This window comes from Ambystoma mexicanum, chromosome 7p, assembly GCF_040938575.1.
Source record: "Ambystoma mexicanum isolate Mex_15411 chromosome 7p, UKY_AmexF1_1, whole genome shotgun sequence".
Taxonomy (NCBI): domain Eukaryota; kingdom Metazoa; phylum Chordata; class Amphibia; order Caudata; family Ambystomatidae; genus Ambystoma; species Ambystoma mexicanum.
Genome location: NC_090939.1, coordinates 67,642,439 through 67,667,016, shown reverse-complemented (window position 1 = coordinate 67,667,016; position 24,578 = coordinate 67,642,439). Strand labels below are relative to the sequence as shown.

At 47.6% G+C, this 24,578-nt stretch overlaps 1 protein-coding gene across 3 annotated transcripts in view; it reads right to left on the bottom strand.

Moving 5' to 3' along the window:
• Positions 1 to 8,788: 8,788 nt before the first annotated feature.
• LOC138525696 (uncharacterized) overlaps positions 8,789 to 24,578 on the bottom strand; it is a 588,775-nt gene continuing 572,985 nt past the window's right edge. For all 3 annotated transcript variants that reach the window (XM_069635788.1, XM_069635790.1, XM_069635789.1), the window contains one exon: positions 8,789 to 13,646. In XM_069635788.1, the coding sequence (XP_069491889.1) occupies positions 13,642 to 13,646 (5 nt within the window). In that variant the 3' untranslated portion in view covers positions 8,789 to 13,641. The remainder of the gene's footprint in view (positions 13,647 to 24,578) is intronic.

The window sequence follows — 24,578 nt, the reverse complement described above, 5'->3', positions numbered from 1 at the left end:
TGGCAGCATGGCCACCATTAGTGTGGCAATATGTTCATAGTGCGATGCGAATGTGCTTAGGCCAACATGTATTTCTATTAGACACCTAGACTAAATATATTTTCACAGCCAGGCAAAGGCACATATATGTGTGAGTGGAACGGTGAGCAGAGGCTTTACAACCTTAGTATGCAAAATGAATGCAGGCAAAGACTAGAGGAGCCTCGTAAATCCAAGAGGTGAACTGTGTAGTAAACAAACCAGGTTAAAGTTAGACTGTGGGGTGCAGCATCAGGAGACCCATGAGAAGGAACTTTTAATCTTTTCACTCAAAGAGGGGGTGGGGGAAACAGTCAGCATGCCCAGTTCATGAGCATCACACATGTGAGGAAAAGAATGTTGATGCTGAGTGGTGGTGAGAGAATCGATTGAGAAGAGTGACATACAGGACAGGAGTGTTTTCTGGGAATCAAAGTCATGCATTACTCCATGAGAAAGTGTGAGAGTAAAGCAAATCAAATGCTGCAGGAAAGGACACTAAAACCACTGCATTCTGGTGAGGGGAAAAGGGTTCAGTGTCGGAAATAAGATGAATCAGATGACGTGTTCTGGGAAAGAGAGGCAAAGTGTGTGTCAAGGAAAAGATCACTAACGCTGTATTTTGGGTTGGTGTAAAAACACAATGTTGGAAGTAAAGCAAATAAGCTTCTGCATTCTAGGAAGAGAAGCAATTCCCAGAGTCAAGAAGGAACAAGTTACTTATCTGTAACAGTTGTTCTCCAGCATGGGTCTGGCATGGATTCACATGCTCATGAATATTCCCCGTCCTCAGGCTGGGAATCATCGGTAAAGAAAAAAATCAGTTTCAGTTTCGTTTCTGAACACTCTTTCTACTAGTAACCAATCACTGGTCTCTGGGTCATACTGCCCCTAGCCAATGACTGCCCTCTACCTAAGCCCCTCCTCTGGCAGCCATCTTCAGATTTGGTAGCACATAAAGTGGCAGTAGGACCAAGAGAAGAGCCGCAGAGGGGTAGGAGGGAGGGTTCGCATGTGAATCCATGCCAGACCCGTGCTGGAGAACAACAGTTACAGGTAAGTAACTTGTACCTTCTCCAGCATGGGGTCTGGCATGGATTCACATGCTCATGAATACAAGAATACATAGCAGTACACACATGCACAACGACGGGAGGTGGCAAGGCTCAACATTAAGCATTTTAACAACTCAACATTAAGCATCTCTTACCTCCTCACCAGGCTCACCTTCAGGCAAACTGGTTGCGCAGCACTGCCTGGCCGACTCTGGACTCCTCCCTGGAATCCCGGTCGATGCATTAGAATCTCGTGAAGGTGTGCGTCGACCTCCACGTAGCAGCCCTGCAGATGTCCAGCAGGGGCACGCCAGACAAGAACGCTGTGGTAGCAGCGATCGCTCTGGTCGAATGGGCTCTCGGATGGCCGGGCAAAGGTCAGTTTGCCAATCTGTGACATTGTATAATGCAGCCGGAGAGCCATCTGGAAATGGAAACCTTCGAGAGGGCCTTCGCTTGGTTCACAGGTCCAAATTTCACAAACAGCTGTGATGTCTTCCGCAGACTCTTCGTGCGGTCCAATTAGAACTTCAGCGCTTTAGCCACATCCAGCGAGTGCAAAGTCTTCTCAGCCGGCGACGAAGGTGACGGGAAGAAAACAGGTAACACCAAGGGCTTGTTGAGATGGAAGTCCGACGGCACCTTGGGCATGAAGGATGGGTACGTCCTCAGCACCACCCTCGTCTCGTGGAATGTCAGGTATGGAGGTTTACAGGAGAGGGCCTGGATCACTCCCACTCGCCGTGCGGAGGTGATGGCCACAAGAAACGCTGTCTTCCACGACAGGAACTTCAATGGTGCCAATGAGGCTCGAATGGCGGACCCATGAGCCTGGTCAGCACCACGTTGAGCTCCCACGCCGGGCCGGGGCCTTCACCTGCGGGAACGATCGGAACATTCCTTTCATGAACTACTTCACCAGGCGATTAGACCATAGGGATGACCGCCCCGGAGTTCTGGTGTAGCGGGAGATAGCCGCCAGATGTATCTTAATAACGGCATGTGCCAGTCCCGTCTTGGCCAGCGATAGCAAGTAGGGCAGCACTTGAGGGGCCGTAATCCGCAGAGGGTTAATCTTCTGTGCACGGCACCAGACAGAGAACCTCTTCCATTTGTGTCCATAGAACTTGAGAGTCGAGGACGCCCTGGCTTTTGCAAGCAGCTCCTTGCAGTCCGCCGGGATATCGTATCCTCTGAACTCTAATGCTGCAGGAGCCAGGCCTGCAGGTTCAGCAACCCCGGGTCGTGGTGTAGGATGGCGCCTCCTTCCCTGGCGAGAAGATCCGCGTCCGTCGGCAGTTTGACTGGGGGGGGGCGCCAACATGCCCAGAAGGTCCGGGAACCAAATCTGCCTCGTGGCACGAGCGCAGCTCCTTGCTGAGTGAGTCGGCGATGGTGTTCTGGATTCCTGCCAGATGGAAGGGTACCAGTAACATCCCATGGGTGACGGCCCAGTGCCACAGATCCTGCACTTCCTTGGATAGGGCTGGAGATCTGGTGCCCCCCTGCTTCCGGATGTAGAACATCGTGGTGTTGTTGTCGGTGAAGACCCTTACCACCTTGCCCTTGAGGGACGGAACTAACAACCTGAGTGCCCAGAACACGGCTCGGAGCTCCAGGACATGGATGTGTAGTGACCTCTCCTCCGGGAGCCAAAGGCCTCTTGTGTGGAGATCTCTGGTGTGCGCTCCCCATCTTTCCAGGGAGGCGTCCGTCATCACAGTTTCCTGATGTGCTGGGGTCTGGAAGTCCATGCCCGCCGCCAGATGCGCACGGGTGCCCCACCAACGGATTGCTTGGCGGAAAGTCTTGTTGAGTGAGATCCTGTCATCGAGGCTGCCCGCCGCTTGCATCCAAAGGGTGTCAAGGAACTCCTGCAGTGGTCGCATCCTCAGTCTGCATATGCGCACGGGGTAGATGCACAAGGACATCATGCCGAGTAGGCACTTGATGGACCTCACCCTGGCCACGTCCATGGACAACAGCTGTTGTACCTTGCCCAGGATGGCCTTCGTCCTTTCTTCCGACGGCAAAGCCAATCGCACCACTGTGTCGAGCCTGGCTCCCAGGAACAGGGCGACTTGCGACGGTACCAAGTGGGATTTCGCCAAGTTGATGGAGAATCCCAGATCCGTGAGCAGTTGGACGGTCTTCGTTGTGTGATCGACGGCGAGTTCTCTTGACTTCGCTCAGATGAGCCAATCGTCCAGGTAGGGGTAGACGTGGATCCCCTGTAGGTGCAGCCGCGCTGTCACTGGTGCTAGGCACTTGGTGAACACCCTGGGCGCCAACTTCAATCCGAAGGGAAGGGCCTTGGACTGATAGTGTCGCCCCTGGACCACAAATCGCAGGAATTTTCAATGTCCTTTTAGAATGGGGATGTGGAAGTAGGCATCCTCCAAGCTCAGCGACGATAGGAAGTCGCCTTCCTCCAGCTGTCCCAGCACGTGCTGGAGGGTGACCATCCGGAACCTCTGGGACTTGATGTACTTGTTTAGACGACGAAGGTCCAGGATGGGTCGCCAACCGCCGGTCTTCTTCCGGACGAGGAACACTCCGGAGCCCCGGTGCCTCTTTGGGACAAGCTTGATGGCTCCCTTTCTTAGCATCGCCCCTACCTCCAGCAGTAGTTGAGGGACGTGGTTTTCCTTCCTGGCCACGGGTGGAATACAGGGACACCTCTTTAGAAATTCCAGAGTGTGCCCGCGAGCCAGGGCATCCAGCACCCAACAGTGGGTGGAGATGGACTCCCACATGCTGATGAAATTCGCCAGCTGGCCTCCCACCGGGGTGCTCAGGAGGGGGCCTGACGCCACTGCCTGTTCAATCCTGTTTCGTTGCAGCCTTGCCGGCTTGGCCTCCTTGGCGGCGACAACGGGATCCTCCTGTCTTGCCGCGTCATCTGTAGGCCTCCTGTGACGAGGAGCGGGCCGCTTGGCGGTACGACAAAGCACCGCCGCTGAATCCTTTGGAGGCATCCTGCTTGCCTCCGGAGTTCCGAAAGGACGGCCGTCATTGTTGAAGAACACCCAAGGCCCGAGCCGTCTCGGTGTCCGCCTTGATGGCCTGTAGTGACTTGCCCACTGTCCTTCCCGAACAGGTTGTTCCAGTCGAAAGGCATGTCCAGAACCCTGGTCTGCATGTCCTGGCGGAAGTCGGTGGCCTTGAGCCAACTGCGCTGGCGAAGGCAAACACTGTTGCCCATCTGACGAAAGCCGGTGTCAGCGATGCCCGTAGCCACCGTAATGGTGTGGTCCGACCCCACTTCGCCTTCCTGTAGGATTTCCAGGGCCTCAGCCCTCTTGTCTGGACTCGTCTCCGCTTGTTAGGCGGGCTCCCCGACGGACCAGGCCCCGCTGGGTCGTCAGTGGGGGGTAAGGGAATCCTTGTCCTTATCTCCGCGCACAGGTTCTGTATCACCATCAAGATAGCTCCTGAATTGTCCTGTGGTATGGGTACCGGCTGCAATGGGACCGACGGTTGGGGCGTGCGGTCCTCCGCGGCCCTATCTTCCTCGTCGGCTCCCATGTTGCTCTCCTCGTCAGCCTTGTCGGGATCCTTCCCATGGGCCCTGGATTCCTCGAACTTCTTATCCAGGATTCTTTGGACGTTCGCCAACTCATACTCAGAGGTGGTATCCGTGTCCGTTAAGGCTACCGTGCCCCCCCCTCTTCCTGCTGGGGTTTCACAGGGGTCTTCTCGATAGGCAGAGAAGATGATTCCCTCTGGGGTGGCAGGGAAACTCTAGCCCCTGAAGTCGTCTCCACTGGGGAAGCCTCCGCAGGTTTCGCCAGCACCGCCACGACTCCCTCAATCGAGGCCTTAGCCGGGTGAATCAGGGCCTTCACGACCATGGCAGTGCCTGAGGCCTTCACCTTGAGGGGAGGTACACCGCCTCGCTCACCGTCGGCTGTATCCGTCAGGATCGACCAGACTTCTCCCGAAGCTTACTCGGGTTCTCCGACTTCCTCTTCACCAAGCCAAAGCATTGGCTGGTGGTTGATGGCGTCGGTGATAATGCGCCCTGCCTGGCAGCCGAGGAGCCCGACCGATCGGCGCTTCCAGTGCCTGCGGACTCGCAGTGCTTAGCCTTTTGTTGGGCCCCCGTCGCCGGAGCGCCCTCAAAGATCTTAGAAGACCGCTCTGATTTCTTCCTCTTTTCACCCGCTGCTGGGATCTTCCCCTCCAGCCAGTTGGTGAGTCGAATACGACGATCCTTCATAGTCTGTTCGGACATGTTCTTACAAAACGCACAGTCCTTCTCCACGTGCGATTTGTCGTTGTGAAGGCAGTAGAGGCACTGAGAGTGCTCATCCTCCTTAAAGAAGTTCTGAAGTCCGCATCCAGGGCAGCTCCTGAACAGCTTGGATCCAATAGGCGTCATGCTTCCCTTATCCTGGGCCATGTCCACGCGGGCTAGGCCTCAAAGATCTTCTGGAATCCTCAGAGAAGTGGAAAACACGACAAAAACATGCCCTTGAGGGGTGTTGAAAATTCCGAAATCGGGTCTCCGTTGATCAGAAGTAGAGTCGGTGGAGCTTGAGGCTCGATTGACCGAAAGTATAAGAGTAAACTCTTCGAAAAAACGCAAAACGTGATAAAAGCTTGAGAGCTATAGCACGAGGACTCCCAACACTTGAACGCGTGGTAAAAATCTGAAGATGGCTGCCAGAGGAGGGGCTTAGGTAGAGGGCAGTCATTGGCTAGGGGCAGTATGACCCAGTGACCAGTGATTGGTTACTAGTAGAAAGACAGTTCAGAAACGAAACTGAAACTGATTTTTTCTTTACCGAGGATTCCCAGCCTGACGACAGGGAATATTCATGAGCATGTGAATCCATGCCAGACCCCATGCTGGAGAAACAGATTCTAACATTTTAGTCTGATGATGTCACATAGGGCAAAACAAGCCTGACTAGTCAGTAATAGAGGACACTTAAGATTTATTATAATTAGGTTATTTATTGACAGCCAACATAGCTTCGGGAAGCAACAGAGTGCTTTACAATCATAAGGGGAAGAACATGGTGAGGGAAGCAGAGAAACAAGGGAGCAGGGGGCTACCCGTCTAGAGCATAACGTTGAGTTTGGTAGCAAAGGATCTACAAGCAATCAGGGGAGGAAACAGTGGGGAGCAGATCACTCAGTCTCAGCTGGGGGCGAAGAGTGGAGGATGCGTGAGCCCAGGTGTTAGGAAGGAGCCCTTCATTGAAGTAAAGGGTCTTGAGCTCCTTCCACCAGTGGATCTGACCTCATGCGGGATAAAGATTTTACAACTGATTACACCCTGACAACTATTTTCTTTGAAACATCTTTTGAACTTCACTTTGGGGTTTGCAGTGTGACACTCCCATCTCACTTTTCTAAAAGTCCTTTGTACATCTTTGCAGAAGACGACCAGAATGTGGGTGCCATTATTGAAGAGTACCAGGCTGGCAGTAGATTAAAAGAACTGGTGACAAACAGAAGGCACTAGCTGGAGGTTAATGATGTCTATGTGGTGGTAGCGGCAGATTCCTAACAGAAAAGAGCAGGAATGAGCAGCTGGATGGGCAATGGCCGCGCACTGGTAGAAGTTAGGCAAACGATTTAAGAGTGAAGCGAATCAATGTGTTCACTGCGCCGACGTAAATGTGGACGCGAATTACGGAGCAGCGCAGTGATTAAATAGATCACTTTACCCACGTCCCTCGGCCCGCATTCCCTTACCCGATCCGCCACCCCACTTACCTTTACCTTACTTACGTGGGTCGGAGCTGACGCTGCAGGGTGCTTTTTAAAAAATCATTCTTTTTACTTTCTTGTCCCCCGCTTACCACAATGGTAAGCAGGGGACACCCCCCCGCTACCCCTGACTCCTGTTACTGCGCCCAAGGAGAGCGGGGGACACCCCCGCTCTGCTTGGGTGCAGTAATGAGAGTCAGTATTTTGTGCGCCCCCAAAGTCGCAGTAACTGTGGGGGCGCCCTATCGAGGGTGACCTTTCTGTATATTTGCGAGTGAAGCGATACGCAAGCTTGATGCCTGCTTTGCAGAGTTTAGATATTGAGTGGACTACATCTCTCTTCCATTGGTTTCCTTCCAGGCGCGTCTCCATGCAGTCATTGCCAACTTGGTAAGGCTGGGGCGCCTGTAAATGGCTGCGGGATACCTTAATGCTATCCATGACGGGCACACACCTGGGCTTCTCAGAAAATTGATTCTCTTGCTAACGAGGGGCAGAAGGCAAAGCCCACATGACAAGAGTGAAAGGGCACTGCATATCCCAGCTGTAACTCCATAATGCAGATCAGGCAGTGTACAAGTAATGGGTGCTGAAAAAAGTGACAGGAATTACCTGCATATAGGCAGGGTGGGTCCTTTCCAGGCGCTATTTTCTAGGAATCGGGTACCCTGTGATGAAAGCCTTTAAATAGCTGCAGGGTCGGACTGGGACAGGAAATAGGCCCTGACACCCAAAAAAAGTGTCCCACCCCCCGCCTCAAAAAAGTGGCCCACCACCCCTTGCCTCAAAAAAAGTGGCCCTCAAACTATCATCAGTGAATCGTGTCAATTCACGACCTTACAGATAATGCTACTTATTGGGGGTTTATGTGTCTATTACATTACAACACAGCTCATAAAATAACATAACTTTGCATACAAGCATGGATCACCATTTGTATCATTAATATCTGTGTGTATAGATCCATATTGTCAAATTACTATGAATGCAAGCAGACGTCCACGACCAAATGATAATATGGTATTATATAGCACTTACGCTTAAGCTCTTTTTTATAGAACAAATTATACATACAAGATCACCCCACCTGTGTTGGTACTCATTTATCGACCTCAGAAGGATGAAAGGCTGAGATGGCCTTGTGGGATTCGAACCTGTAACCTGCAGATCACACACACATCGCTGCAGAAAGCTCTCAACCCAATGAGCTATCATATCAGCTATAGCAAAATGAGCAATTATTCTGCAGTGGATATCATTAAACTGGTAACTGAGATTTAACAGCAGACCAGTTAAGTTCATCTGCAGGTCTGGTGCAAATCTGGCCGCATGTCAAGCCTGCATGCATGAGCGGGATGCAGGGTCTCGGATCGGCCGGGCCTAATGGCCGACGGGCCAGTACGACCCTGAATAGCTGCCTTGCTTACACTTTCACTTTGATCATTTTCTCAATGGAACTACATGTATTGATCATAATATGTATGTTTTACATTTCTGGATACGTTTCTGAGAGCTCAGAAGTCCCTGCGAGGCAACATCATCTAAACAAATGAACAACATGTTCTATGTTTCTTGAAAGACTTTCTTTTGAAAGTCTGCAGTTTGGTCGACATGAATTCGACATTGTTTGGTTATGCAACCCTATGCACCACATCCCTTCCCCGCGCCTTCACCCTAGCTTCCCCTACTCCCACATGCACATGTACATGCATATGCATTTGGTCACATTGACCAAAAGTGTTTGACCAAACTGCAGTTTCAAAAGAAGGACTTTGTAGAAATGTGCCATGCTTCTACTACATGCTAACAAGGCATACAATAACATACCATGAACCAAGATGCTGCGGCACTGAGGCTAGAGTCGTCACAAAACCCCCTTAAAAATGGGTAATTTATTTACCACATTTTTGAGCAAGAGAAATACAGAGCACCAATAACCGCTTCACATTATATTTTATTTAAAAAAATGAATAAGACATTTCACCATGAGCTTGAGTAGCATTGTTCTTTATTACACCCAAACAGATAAATAGAACACGTTTTTGTTCAAAAGTTGGCCTATGACTTGTCAGAAAGGTGCTCACTAGCTTAAAAGAAGTCCTAGTTATGCAGATTGATTTTATAGATAATGGAGACAGTGCAGGGCCCGAAATTGAGGGGAGATGGAAGCTTTTTAGCTCCTGCCTCTAGCATAGTAGAGCCTGGTTAGCTTGAGAGCAACAGCTACCAATAGCTACTTCGGCTCCTAGGGCCAACTGGTGCCTCCCAAACATGTAAATGTGACATTAAATTTGAGTTGCTGAGAATGTTAATGAAGAAGAATTAGAACACATCAAATATACATTTAACCACAATGATTCATACAAAATGGACAAAAAGTTAAAAGAGCACCTCTGGCAGCTCCTGGTTCCCCTGCGGTAGGTTTTGCCTACTGGGTGATGCCCGACACCCAACAGCTGGTTTTAGCTCCTGCTCATCGAACCTCAATTTCGAACCCTGCAGTTGGAGTAGAACAGTGGACCAAGTGAAGAAAAAAAACTGGCGCTACCCTGGCCTTGGCTAGGAAAGGTCAAGTTGTTCTTTTGATGGCTGTCTTCATCAGCCAAATCAGATTCCTTGGTACAGTTGCTGGCCTGGGGCACATGGATGTGTCAAAGATGCTTCATCACAGACATGATTGCTGCTGACTAGAGCCTTTCACAGGTGAAATATGAACCTCTTCCAATTGACAGATGGATCTTTCATCAAATGTTTGCTTGAAGATTATTCATGCTTCACTTCCAAACACAGAGCAAACTGTACAGAGCGGTAACGCAACATAGTGCACACGTGAGTGATTCCTTCTTCAGACCAACGTAGGCAAAAGCACGCCTCTGCCATTCAGCCGAAGCTTAATATCCTTTGCTCCCAGGATGCCTTTTGGGAAAACACCTCATTCCCTAGAAAACAAAATACGACATTTAACATGAAATGTTCATGGATGCCAAAGGAGGGCACCCGCTTAAAGTTTAAATTGAAGAATTGCCGTTAAAACGGGGTCTGGTGTGACACCCTCGGTTTATGCAAGAAACTCTTAATCGAGGGACTGAACTTTATTGAAACGTCGCAAGAAAAATGTGTTCGTAACGGAAGCCTAGCTCAAGAGCAACAGAGCGCTTTAGAACAGGAGGGAGCCAGCATTGGCCTCGCCATTTTATACAGTAGCGCAATACTGTTGGTGGAGGGAGATGGGGATTTGTATTCGTCCGGCAGGTATTGTTGAACGATCCAGAGATTTAGGGTTTTGCAGAACTGGAGGATGATGGGGGCATTTAGAGTCTTTGCCAGGATTGAGCTCCCGATTCGACTACTGGCTCCCTCCCTACAGTAACCATGGAAGCGAACCACTCTCTGCTTCAGTAAAACTGCATGTTTATTAGTTGAAGAAAACAGGAGCTTGGAGGGCACTCCCCGGGATGAAAGCAGCCACTAGTCGATGTTGTTTCAATACGAGATGGGTTCCCATCATACTTATTTATCCTATCGAATGCATACAAACTAATATGTAGAAACAAGACGTTTTTTGTTATTAAAGATTCATAATTTTGGATGACCTTTCGCCACAAATCGCCATTTTAGAAAGGATTTCTTAGGCTCACTGTGCTCCATGGACCGAAAAAGACTCTGGGGAGCACAGCCTTGTATACATTCACCGATTTATGGTTACTCTTAGACCTTTTGTTACAGCTCGCTGCATTCTTCATACAGCACTAGAGAGGAAGACCACCTTCACCAATGGCTTCAGCACGATGCTAGGCGTGCCCTGCAGTGGTTAGCAAAGTCTGATCGTTACTGGGAATCTACGTCATTAGACAAAGGCAGACAGCCATTATGACACTCTATAGCAGGGTTCAAATTGTGCTCCTGGCACTAGCCACTGGCTAGCGATAATTGACAGTTAGCATGAACGAAATGGTGCGCTGTGTCCATGTGTAGTATTGAGGGGGCAAGTGAATTTTTATGCTTGGCTAGTAGCTTACAGCATGAGATGTGTATCCTTGCTCAATAGGATGGTGCTACTACGACTAGGGACTCTACATCCCACTCTTTAAGACCAGCGACCCTAGGCATGACTTGTTCGCTTCACCTACACAGACAAGCATACTTCCGTTAAGTTGCAATTACTCGTTACAACTGTTAGAGTCGAGACTAAAAGGGACACATTCCCTTGATTGGATGATTACAATTGTTTTTTTTATAACACGCTTAATACGGAAGAGGTTTCTAAGCACGCACCCGGAATTCAAAACTGTGTTGCTGTACGTCATCTTGCTTCCAAGACGAGCGCGTTGCCACTGGGCTATACTACCCGTGCCATGATGACGTTGAGTGAGGAATGTATTTTGCTGGTGCTCCTGCCTTTTGCTAAGACTAGCCAAGGCCTTACAGAGATTGCTTTCGCTATTTCCGCTCGATGAAGAATGCTGACATTGATTGCGCGCGCGTCTATGTACACCTCTATTACTCTGTAACGAGTTCATTCATTTCTTCCTCTACCCCAATCCTATACATCTCTTGAAGGACATGATTCCTTCTCCCAGCGGGCACACGAGTATAAAGGAGATGCGGGTTGTAGAGTGAGGACACCGCAGGAGTGTAGCACAACATTTCACAGCACAGTGAGCTCAGGGGTGTGTATGATGTCGAGACCCCATATGAAGCAAATGTGTGCATTAGTAAAAGTGATTTAAGAATGGAAACATTCATATCTTTGAGGGAGCGGTCCGGACACACCATCTCAATACTTGGACCTCTGTTCTAAAGACTCAATATTAAAAATGGCTGCTGAATATGTGAAAATGGAGTTCTATGTAATACTAGTAAATATAAAAAGTTTAAAAAATAACTAATGAAAAATTAACGTAAACGGTAAGATGAAGACATTTGAAATCAAGAAAGTAAAAATAACATTTATCAATTTACTCTTCATTCAAATATATGCATTTGTTTTTAAAAAAAATTGTTTTTTATGGTTTATTAGTATGGTTGGTAAGGGGTAATAATTACAGTGTGCATTAGCGATTACGGTTACTTTGAGCCATTCACGGTAGACGACCTATAGCATCTACGGTGAAGCAATCGCAATGAAGCGCGTCGTTCAGTGGCTTGAAGGTCAGATAATGTGGTCTTCTGCCTGGGATAAAAGGTACTGCTTTGGATGGATGACAGAACCATCAAATAAACCAGGTTAATAAATGCAATTTAGTTCTTCAGAGCCATACACCCACCTATAACATCTCTGTCAGCTATCTCAGAACTGGAGCGCATAGTGACCTATTGGGCAAAGGGTATGTTGTCCTTCGGTCATGGCTTCATGCTGCTGAGCATACAGTGTACCTTCCCGCTTATGGTTGGATAGGCTGCGTTAAGGCATTTCTGAAGGCGAGTGCGTTTTCATTCCAGTGGCAGACTATTTGTAGGCAACATTCTCTTCTAGAGGGATGAGTCTTGCCAGCTGCACTATGTGGTAGCTTTGCTAAGGGTATTGGTGATCATCCATTTTGGGGAGAACAGAGCCTGACACACTGGCCAAGGGCGGTGCTGTACCCTCTCCATCTGTTGGAGGGAGCATCAACCTTCACTGCCTGGAGGCGGCCCAGTAAATGCATTCAGAGAAGCTCAGTGTTCAGACCTAAACTATGGAACAGTCTCCTATAGGAGATTAGGAAGATGGAGTCTTTCCTTCAATTTCGGAAACCGGTAAACACGAATCTGCTTAAATAAGCGGAGGAACCATGACCACACTCTTCTCTGGAAGTTGTCCTTGTACCTGCATCCAATCCTGCTAAACATTCTGCCATCTGGACCCAAATACGTTTAAGTTAGTCATGCGCAATATAAAATCATCAAATCAAATTGAAAAAATTCTCTCGCTTCAAAGATTGTTTTTCCAGCCAGATTGTCTTTTTGGATGTCACATCTGCTTCTTTGAAGACAAGATTGGCGGGGGTTGGGATGTTTGGATCTTTTGATGGTTCACCCAGTCACCCCTTGTGGCACGGCAGTGCTCTGCAGTGCCAGTGCCGTGGTGGGCTTCTTCGTCACCGACTCTACAGTTGCCAGGGTGATAACGCTACAGTGGTAGCGTGGGTCTAGTTTAAGGGCATGCGCACTGATTTTATACACTGTATGTTCTGGTGGATTTATATTAACATATAATTGAAGTACTTTCATAGGTAAAGGGGAAATAATGGTCACAGGAGTGAAAACTTCCAGGATTGATTTATAAAAAATAAATAAAATATGTCTCTGTAGTCTTGATGGTCAGGTAAGGCACAATTAAAAATACAGACCCATATTTATGGGCAAACTGTTAAGAGCAAGCTCTGCACCCACAACTAAAACAATAACTTATGAACATAATGGAAACAAATGCATAGTGTGGAAATGAATGATCAGGGGCAGAGCCAATTAGACATGCACCTTTGATTTAAAACAAACAGAAGTTTCTGCAAGGGCACCGAGAAGGGTTTCCTCTGCTCCACACGTCTAAACCTGCACAAAAAGAACCACATCAGTTTAAGCACTGCCCCCTTTTTTTATGAAAAGCGCCGTTATAACAATTGCTCATCAAATGTGCCCTTCTTTAAAAATACATAATGGCTTCATCACGATTTTCCTTCTTCGCTTCCCTGACTGTGTTGCAATTTCTAAAATATTTCATAGAAGTTCTTTGAAACAACAATCTTCATGGCTGGCAGATCCTTCTCAATGCTGAAGGTGAATGTCCTCTTGTGATCCATCGAATGCTGATCTGCCCGGAAGCTGCCCACGGCTTGGTTCTGTCACAAGGAAGTCTCCAGCTTCATTCTGTGGGAAACAAAAAGATGGATACATTGTGAATCAAAACAAAAGAAAATACTGCATCCAGGTGCAAACCAGGATGGTTCACCCACCTCGTTTTATGCCACGCATTTTAGTAGGGTGAGCGGCAAAGGAAAAGTTACTTAACTGCACAGATGTTTGTCCAAAGGCCAGGATGTTACACAAATCAATTCTGTTACATCAAGAGAAGAACCTGCAAAACTGGTTGCCTTTTCGCAGAGTTCTTTTTCAGCAAAGGGATTATTTACTAGTTTGATAACTGAGGTAAGACACGCGCCATGGCATAGACACGCCGACTGCACAGATTCCTTCACTGGCCAGGTATCCCTTACGTCCATGGAACCTTCTGCCAGCAGCAGGACATGGTACATTCTAAGGATATAGCAAGAACATGGTTGAGTTTGTATGAAGCTACCAGAGGGGAGATAAGCAACCTTTATACAGGGCATATCTTTCCCCTGTAAATTCAGCCCCCCCTTCTGAAGCTTCGCCTTATCTCGCGACAGAACAAAGGAAACTGAGCGTTGGATAGTCTGACTCCTACTTACACCCAACATGGCGCTAGGAAAGGCTGATCAGCGACTCTCAGCTTTTATCAACGTCCGGGTGGCAAGAGAGAAATGCAAGATGCATGCTATGCTAATATAACTATCTAGAAGCCGAGTTACGTCTCTCCACGGGTTAAGCTTGCACAGTATTCAGGACCCGGGCAATGGTAGTTGTCTTGGGTGGGGGAGGTGTGCAAAGGGTGCAGGAGCACACCAGGACTGTGGGGTCAGTCTTTGATCAAAACAATGATTCTTGATGGCCGCTTGCCTAAGGTGCGAGGCTGTTACTGCTGGCCTCCTTGGCAGAGATCACTTCCAGGGCTCTCTCCTGTAGAAACCTGAGACTCCTGGGGTGCAGATCCCAAGTGTGACCCTGGCATGGCTTTGAGAATCCCTGAGCGATCCCTCTGAGGGGTCCGACTATGCTATGAAAGAGGGGCCAGATTAAATGGATTGGGGTTTCTCCTTTCGGTGGGCAACAGCGTCTTTACTCAACGCATATGCAGATACAGGTTGAGAAGATCACAGGGGATATGGGTGCAGACTGTCGTCTGCTGGAAGGGAAAAGTGTGCTGAGGTATGGCCTACACTCTGGAAGGTGACAGGTCCAAGGTCCTGCTGATCTCCAATGTAGCTCAAAGTAGAAGGGTAGAGCATCCATTACTTCTACGAGAGCCGGGGGATGGCCAATCACACTCATGAATAGATTCAAACCGAAGGTTTTGATCACCCTGGGTCAGGTGCATCTCCTATTGAAACTGCAGAAGCTTTCACACATGGGGGATGGGTGACAAGCACAGGTATGTGGATGCAGTAAGCAAGCCAGATGGATGGACCCAGTAGCCAGGTCACTGGTTCACAGAAAAGGCTTTTGGGGGGTGTACTTTAAGTGGCCCTTATACACCCGAGGCTTCTGAGGGCCAAATCAGAAATGCTACTTTGGACAGGGGGATGGGGGATAAGAACTTACAGGGTGACCATCAGAACTATGCATCAATTAGAAAAAATATAGCAATAATGGGACTTGCAAGATTGTCCTAATTGAAACCATCTTTGTGTGCCGAGAGAAAATTGGGCCTAACAATGTCATTAAGAGCATGCAAGTTGTTCACTCAGAGCTGAACATGAACACTAAAAAGTGCCCTTTCCAGAGGAAGAATTGCAAAGTGAATGGGCTTAAAAAGGATGCCTCTCAAATGCAATCAATGTGAATTAAGCTCCCAAATAACTGAAACAAATGTATTTGGATAAACATGTTCCTTAAACTGTGCAGAAATGGTACCTCAACTGATAAGAATATCCCATTATCCAATTCACTCCTGGGTACAGACAGCGGTCCAGGAGTGACTGTGAAGTCACTTGTGTGGTGTATAGAACGCTATGAAACTGAAATCAGTCCTCAGTTGCAGAGAGGATGACGTTAAAGACTAACTCATTGTCACCTTTTAGGAGATTCATATGTATCTGGTCATACAAAGCCCTCTGAAAGGAAGACTAAGGTGAATATTAATGGGGATTAACTGAACAAATACCTAATAAGGTCTCTTCATATTATCTGGAGGAGCCACTAGTTACCAAGAAAGACTTTATATCTCTAACTGTGAAAGTGGGTGTTTCCCAAAATTGCTCTATCTTTAGAACAAAGAGCCCCTGTAGCAAAATAAACGTGTTTCTTCTTTTACTTGTTCTGTATCTCAGATAGCTGTTACCGGATGGCATCTGCAACTGTGTAATTGTTGATATTTATTACATAAAAGGACGCCAGTAATTCAGTTTCTGAAAGGGAGGTCTGCTAATCAGACACCCCTTTCATAATGCTTCATGACAAAAGCATAGTGCAATCATGCCCCTTTGCTGTAACAGTCTCTTGAAATTTACAGCAACTGCTCTGAAGTGGCAGCAGCAAAGGTTTAAAGGTCGCATCTGAATTCCTGACAGCTGCTGGAACACAAGTTTCAAGAGACAGAAGTGGCTTTTTAATCTTCTGAACCTCTGATTCAAAAGATCATTGTGCAACTTAGTCTGGTGTTGGCACAATAATCTTTATAAGCCATGCCTGGTTGTGGAACAGTGGCTACTAAGGACACACAAATATATAGCCACAGCCATTACATATACTAGTGGCAGCTTAGTGAGCCAGGTCCAACTATGACAGTGATGTGTATTAGCTGTCAGGCCTGGCTGTCTCCACTACAGCCATGTGGGGCAATGGCCAAGAAGCTGCCTCTCTGTCCTCCCAGAGGAAGGCCAGCACTGCCCCCCACCCCCACCAGGAACCCTCCCCAAGAGGTCCCCCGGGAACTGGTGCTTCAAAGGCAATACTGAGATAACAAAGCTACACTTATACTAGGGTGATGATCACTTTGAAGTCAGCAGACATGGGGAGGCGTGGAGTTGGAGCAGCCAGAAAGAGAGGTAGGATGGGAGAGGTGTTTCACCAACTTAGTTTCTGTGAGGGCTTGCTACAACTTCCTGTCCCTCTCTATTTACAGCAAATACTTTCCTTTTTGAATTATGGTGCTCAACAAAATTAACCCTTGGGGAAGGGAACCCTTGAGATTTGGGACATTTTGCTGGAGTGCGAACAAAGGCTCAAGGTTACTTTGTGTTTGAACTAGTGTGCTTGAAGCTTGGGGAAGGGTTTCCCGAATCATGATTGAGACTTTATTGAGACTTTATTACCTTGAGTCCAGATAAGTGGAACTGTTTATGCTTGGGGAAGGGAGCTCAAAGTAAGATGTGAGCTGGAAGAAGCTCAGGACTTTAAGTTGTACACTGGGGGCCTCATTACGAGGTGGGCGGAATGGGTTTAACAACGCCGGTAATGGTGCCGGCGCCATTAATCCCATTCTGCCCTATTACGAGGTTCCCTCGCAGGACCCGCTCTAGATGTCTGGTTTTACCAGACGTCAATAGCGGGTCCCGCGAGGGGACCAAGGAGCTATCAACGGGCCCGTTATTAACAGGCCCAATGTAAGCTCCCTCCTATTCCCATTGAGCCCTATGGGGGCTCGAATGGGAATGGGGAAGGACCGGGTCCGGGTTCCCTGAAGGAGGAAATACTGGGCCCTCCAAAGTCGGAATGGCCCGGTATTTCCCAATTCAGGGAACCCGGACCCGGACACGATTATGGAGGCAGCCATGCCCTTATCAAGGGCATGGCTGCCTCCAAAGTCGTAATGAGGCCCTGTTTCTGTGGACTTTGACATCCCTACACATTGTATAGATTTAGTTCTGAGGGTAAGGATAGGTTTTGGACAGATTCCCAGACTAGCCTTAGTTATATTTAGGTAGGAAAATCCCACCTTAGTATTGGGCAAATTAGGCCTTTTTCCATCCTGACGTTTAAGTTAATAAAGTATTTTATTTTGAACTCTGAATATGTCTGTGTTCTGCTTGATAATGCCTTCACACCATGTAATCACTGCCTTTTGTATGATTTTAAAGAACAAATTACTTACCTCTCTGTAATGTTTTTTTCTGATCTCATCTATAATATCCATATCCCAGCTCAGCTGTTCTCTGGAAACCTTTACACTGCCAGGGGTTGCAGCGCTATTCTGCATCGGCTCCGCCCGACACCTCGTCACACCAGACATGAGATCGGGGTCAGTATGATATGATATGGCATTTATAACGCGCCTGTACACAAGTGTTTCAATGTGTGACGAGGCAAGGGAGGGGGGAACAGAGGGTAGACAAAGACAACAATCCTACTAGGCCAGGTGACATTGAGGTTGCGCAAGTGCAGGGGGGAGGGGAAACGTGCAGGGGGAAAGGGGAGGGGGTAGTGCAGTACATAGGATAACAGTAAAATAAATAAAGACCATAAATAAAAGTGCAGCCAGCTAGTGGCAAGTGCAAGGGTAAGTGCAGACATCAGGTGTCAAGTGCTAGTAGGGGCTGTAGGGATACAGAACAGTCCCCGAGAGCAAGGCTTGCCATGGGGGCAGTGCAAGTGTGCAACTGGCGGGGGTTAGGGGGAGAGGGCCCGAGATCAGAGGGTAGCCAAGTAACCACTGCAGTTTCAGATTCCACCAGGAGAATCAGCAGGGGAGAGGAGGAGAGAAAGCAGAAGCAAAGAGGAAGGTCTTGAGGTGCTTCCGGAACCGGAGGTCGTTCTCCTAAAGTTTCAGAGAGGCAGGGAGACTGTTCCAGAGGTAGGCCCCAGCAGAAGAAAGAGATCTACCACCAACACGCTACTTGGAGAAGCGACTCACCCTGAGGGAGTTGGGGGCGGATGAGCGAAGAGCTCACGAAGGAAGATATTTAGGAAGAGAGAGTTGAAGGTATTGAGGTTCCAGGCCACAGAAGGCCTTGTGTACAATGCAGAGGGGTTTGAACTTAATCCTCGCCACCACTGGGAGCCAGTGCAGAGATTTCAGTCCTGGAGAGATACGATCCCTGGACTTGAGGCCAAGGACAAGTCTGCAGTTCTGTATATATTGAAGCACCACGTCTGTGACCTCTATTCCAACATTTTTCCCTAGCTCTCTGATGCTGAGGGACCGCAGAGCTAAGGTGTACTAGCTACCCAAGGAGGGGCAGGTCGGGTGGTTGATGAGGAATCCGTGGGAAAAACATCCGTCAGAATGAACATTACCGAGAGGTAAGTGATTTGTTCTTCTAATGGATTCCTTCCTCCCACAGATTCCTTATCTATGATAGACTCCCAAAGCAGTATGTAAATCAGGAGGAGGGAGGAAGCAAGTACACCACTCGAAGAAGTTAGCTTAGCTAACATGTGCAAAGAAGCCCACATCGCTGTCTGGCAGATGTCCTGGGCAGGATCCCTGCTCTACAGGGCAGAGATGACAGCCACTCTTCTTGTAGAATGTGCCCTCAGACCTTGAGGGACAGCATTGCAAGACAGATGACAGCATTCCCAAATGCCTACAATGATCCACCTCGTCAGGATCTGTTTGGGGACAGCCCTGACAGCACGAGCCCCAACGTAACCAACAAAAAGCTGGTAATCTGTCCTAGCCTCTTTAGTACAAGAGACGTACAATTTGAGGGCCTGCACCGGGTCCAGTCGATGGAGCCGTTCCTCTACCTTTGAAGGGTGAGGCAGAGGAAAAAACAAAGGAAGGTGGATCTTTTGAGAGAGATGGAAATCCGCTACCACTTTCAGAAGAAAGCTGGGGTGAGTAATCTAATAGAACTGGAATGGAGGGGGTCAAATAGTGCACCCATCAAGATTGTCAAAACTAAATTTAAATCCCACGACAGAACCACAAACTGGTGGGGAGGAAACTGGTTACACAAACCCTGCAAGAACTGCATAACAGTGGGGATTGTGAAAAACAACCCCTGTTCCGGTGTCCTCTTGAAAAACGAAATGACAGCAAGGTAACCCATTACAGTGGCAATCTGCATGCCCACTTTGGCCAAGGATAGCAGAACATCCAGCACAGGGGATAGGGGACAGGATAAAGGATCCAGGTCCCTGTCACACCAAACCGAATATTTATGCCACCTTCAAGCATAAATGGAATTCATAGTCGGCCTCATAGCTGAAAGGAGCACATTGAGGACGTCGTTTGACAAATCCCACTCCTTGTATATCAGCCTCCCAGCAGCCACACATGAAGATTCTAGCTGCTGAGGTTCGGCTGGAGGACCTGCCACTCCAACTGGGAGAGCAAGTCGACTCTCCTCGGAAGGAGTCATGGAGGGCAGAGAGCCATGTCCAGCAACTTCGGATACCATGTTCTCTAGGCCCAGTCCAGAGAAATCAGAATCAATGGGGTTGCAAACAGGCACAATCTCCTTAGAAACCAACAGAATGACAGGGATCGGTGGAACGCACAAGGGAGGTTAAAAGGCCACTCGGCTGTTAGTGGATCCCCAAAAGCTCCCTGATGAGGAAATTCCCTGAAATAGAACAACTTGCACTTCCTGTTGACACTGGAAGCAAAGAGGTCTACTCGAGGAGTCCTCCAAAAAGCAAAGATCTCCTCCAGAGCTCTTACTCGTTGAAGGCCGAAATCTGCCTGCTCAAGGCATCTGATGTGACATTCTCTCTTTCGGCCGGATGAGCGGCCATTAGAGAGACACCATTCTCCACGGCCCAGAACCACAGTTGCATTTATTCTCTGTACAGAGGCAAGGACCCCACACACTATCATTTGTTGAGTTAGTGCATGGTCTTTAAGGTCACGCTTGCATAGTAGGGTCATGAAAATAGGATAGAATAGAATATCAAGACTAGTTAGTCCAATTTAGCTTTATTTTGTGAGAAAGCAAATATGAGTTGCCTGCTGTGGCTTGTGCCTTCCTAAATCTTTTTGAATTGGTGGGAATTGTTTGTGTGCGGTGCTAAAATTCTTCGGAGCGGCACACAGAAGGAAGGTGGGCAAGCGCACATGTGCACAGCTTAGAGGGAACATTGCTGGTGTTTTGAGACCTTCGAAAATGTGTTTCTTGACACACGCAACCACTCTGATACCAAGTATTCTTAATAGATGGCAATTGAAAACAAAATGACCAGAGACTTTCGAAATCGTGCTTGGTTAAGACATGTGATCACTCTGATACAAAGTATTTCTGATTAACAGACTTCACACGCTTGCACACCGGGTTTCACTTTCATTTGAAACTCACCGGTCACTTTGACAGTTTGGGCTGCAGCATGGATCACACAGCCTTCTGTATTTAGGGTCCGGGTGCCATCTCCTGCCCTTCAGACACTCCGGTGTTGCTTCTTCAACACCAGGGAATGAGCATCTTGAGTAGAAAGAAAGGGGACAGCCTTCCTGCCCGGCTCCCTTCAGCTAGCTCAGTCAGCTGCAGGAATTCACAGCTTTCACGCTACACTTCCATGAACCCATCTTTCTCTGTGGTCTCCAGCGTCTCAGCATCCTGCTCCCATCTGGTCCCCCACTACTTGCGCTGGCCTCCTTGCTGCTTCTGCTCTCTCTCCTTGCATCCCCTTTCTCTGTGTTGCTGTCTTCTTCTCCCTTTATACACCTGCAGCCCTCCAAAAGGGTGCAGGTGAGCTTTAATTAAGTTTGCCTGACCCTGGTTAAGGGGACATGCCTGACCCTCACAGCTCATAACGGGCATCTTCCTTGTCTCAGGATCAGAGTTGTAAAAGAGCATAGTCTACATTGCTCTTGGTTGCCTCTTCTTCGTCGCAGTACTGTTGAATGTCAATTGGGGAGAAATCAGGGGAACTGACTTATAACAGCCCATGTAAATGGGGCAAGGGTTGGGTTTATCATTACTAGGGAAATGGTGATGCCATGTCTCACCTAAGGGCACCCTATTCTTTCTCATCCTTCTAAGTTTTCAGGGTTTATCATTTTTCCTAATGTTATTCTGACGAAAGGAAATAGGGTGACAATATCCCATAAAGGTTTCTGGGGACAACGGTTCATCATGAACTGGAAAGGTGTAATACTGTGTCCCACCTGAGGACCCTTCCTTTCCATTTCCCAAGAACCCTACACCTTGGTGATCCTCCCTTGCTTCTCCACCCCAAAGGTTAGGATCCAAAAGCAATGGCCTTTCCCTGGCCACCTGTATAGAGGATCCCAGGGAAGTAGATGTGAGGAAGCCCTGAAGTTTCACACAAACGATAGAGACCAACTAACCTTTGGTGATGAGGTTCCAGGTTTCTCATCTCCTGTCTCGCGACAGGAATACACCCAAGCTGTCAAATTTGTACCAAAGGGACAGATCTTATTGGCCAAGTAATGCAATAAAGGAGGAAGACCAAATCAGATTATTTCTACCTGAAAGAGCATTTGCAAATTCGCTGGGCGAAGTGAATAAAAGGAGTTAATATGGAGTTTTATAAGTTCCCTTGTTTGATAAAATAAGCTCTCTCTCATTCTTTGCTGCCCATTCATGCATTGTGTTTGACTCTTATTGTCTAGTGCTCTGCCCATTCTCATATTTATTAGGGAATGATTTAGCAAAAGGGTGGGGGGTCCGATGCGGTCCACATTCTCACTTTCTGCTAGGTCAGAATTCCATTTTAGAGGTTCCTTTTTTAACTGTCACCTACATTCTCTCTGGCTTCTGTGATTTTTAATCTTTCTTTTTGCTGTCAGAGGGAGTTCTACCCAAGTCCCCTTGCAGTGGAAACTCCTGGAGTGCTGCCTTAGTGATCCACATGGCTAACAGAGCTGGGGTTCTCCATTGATAGGCCATTTTGTTCTGGTTGTACTCCCGGCCCTCCTGCTCAGCCTCTCTGCCTCTAAATCTCGGGGAATATTATCCACACACCTCCCCCATTGGTCCTTCTGCCAGCCTACTGTGTTGGATCCTCCATGCATGTATCCTCTGGTGCCATCTTTAAGTCTTCCTGAACATGTGTTGATTGATGGACCGAAAGGGTGAAAACCCCTGCTTCCTGACTGGAATTGAATAACTTTATGCTGCTCTGCGAAATTGTCTTGGGACATCAAGCAAGCCTCGCACTCCGGCATCGGTTTATTAAGGAACCATTCTTATTTTTTACTTTATTTGTTATTACATGCTACACATTAATAGCACAACAAATGCCAGATAGAAAAATTAAAACCTTAAAAATAGAAAGGGTGATGAACCAATGGAACGGAGAAAAGGTTGTTCTATTTCCTCCCAGAACCCTCACTCTTTTTTTGAAACCCACAGAATATTCGAACAATGTCAAGATCTGCTCCCCCTATTACACAGGCTCTTCCCTCACAAGCAGTACCCCTCGCCAGGTAGACGTCATAGCCTCTAATTTGCAGCATAAGCTCTTCCCAAAGCTCGTACAGCCCCCGGAGTTGATTCCTATTAACTCATGATTTTCTTTCTTGCATTCAGCCCAGAAGATCTACTTTACCTGCTGATGAGTCGGGTTCCTCTTGTTTGATAGTAGCCCCAACAAAGCCAGTGAACCTTCATTATTTAGGGTAATGGGAAATCTATTTTTTGGACAACTGTCTTCCAAAATGTGGCTAACAATGGGCATTCCCACAACATATGTATGAAGGACTTAATATTCCCACACCCACTCCAGAGGTATGCCCCGTCAGATCATGGGCGTATGTTCCATTTGGCCGATGCAATGGGGGCCTGATTAACAAAATCCATCCTGTTATGCGTATCCTCGTAAGAAGCCCAAAAAGGGCGTTTTTTACCCTATGTTCCAGCTCATGCCAGTTGTGCTAGCCTACTAGCCTAAGTATACTACAGGTATACTTTAGTGTTGGGCAAGTTCACTCCTCTTTTAGACTTTTTCCTGCAGTTTTTCCATTTTAGTACTACGTTTCCCCATCACAGAAAAGAGTAGAGCACTAAATTTAATTTCTTAAAATAGGACAATGGAATTGTACACTGGAGCATGCTTAGTAAGTATATAACATTCTTGGAAAGGAAATCATCTTATATAAAGATCTTCTCCGCCGTCAGTGCAAGTGGCAAATTACTCAATTTCCTGAAATCTCCTCTAAACCAGGCCAATTGTTCTCCATATTCAGTTTGACCACAGCAGAAATTGATATACATAGCGTTATTCCTAGGTATGTTTTTTTAGGAACTAATTGGAGATCCAATTTGGACGGGAAGAGCAGTTGCTTAGAGTTCCCTTTTAGAGAGAGTACTCCCGTCTTTCCCCAATTTTTTTTTATAGCCCGATAATTTACAATAGTCTGAAGTGATAGCTATAATTCTTGGTAAACCGTTCTCTGGGTCGCCCAACATAATTAACAGGTCATCTATAAGAGGATATTTGACACCACCCTACCATGGTTAAACCTCATATTGTCATCCCCTTTACATTTATTTATTTATTTATTGATTTATTTATAGATCGCTTTACACCAAGGCGCTGTACAATGGAACAACAAAATACAAAATAACAACAACACTTAACAATGGGAGCAACATTTACATCTTGAATCATTCAACAAAACAGTGCAAAGAGCAGGCTACAGGTAAGAGGAGGCGTGGCGAGGGCAACCCTGCCTAATTCACCTCTCTATTACAAAGGGAGAAGACGTCACACCATCTGTAGCGATTGATACTTTTGGGGGTTTATATAAAACTCAGATCTAGCTTACAAATTTACCATGAAAGACAGACTCTGCTGGAGTGCGCATGAGAAAAAGGCCACTCCATCCTATCAAAGGCCTTCCATGCATCTGTGCAGATCAGAGTAGGCTTGCCAGCCATAGGATGTGCGATTTTTAGTTTGGGCTATTAGGTGTCGCTTGCAACATATAAGTCCAAACTATTGTATTAGAGTACAGCTAGGGAGAAATGGTGTTTGAGGAGGGACACACAGCTTGTAGGTGTTTATGACTTTCACCCCCGCTGTGTGAGGCAGACATAGCCTTTAACAGCCCGAGCCTGGGTAGGCCCGATCGAAGCGAGGGCCTCGATTCAGGCT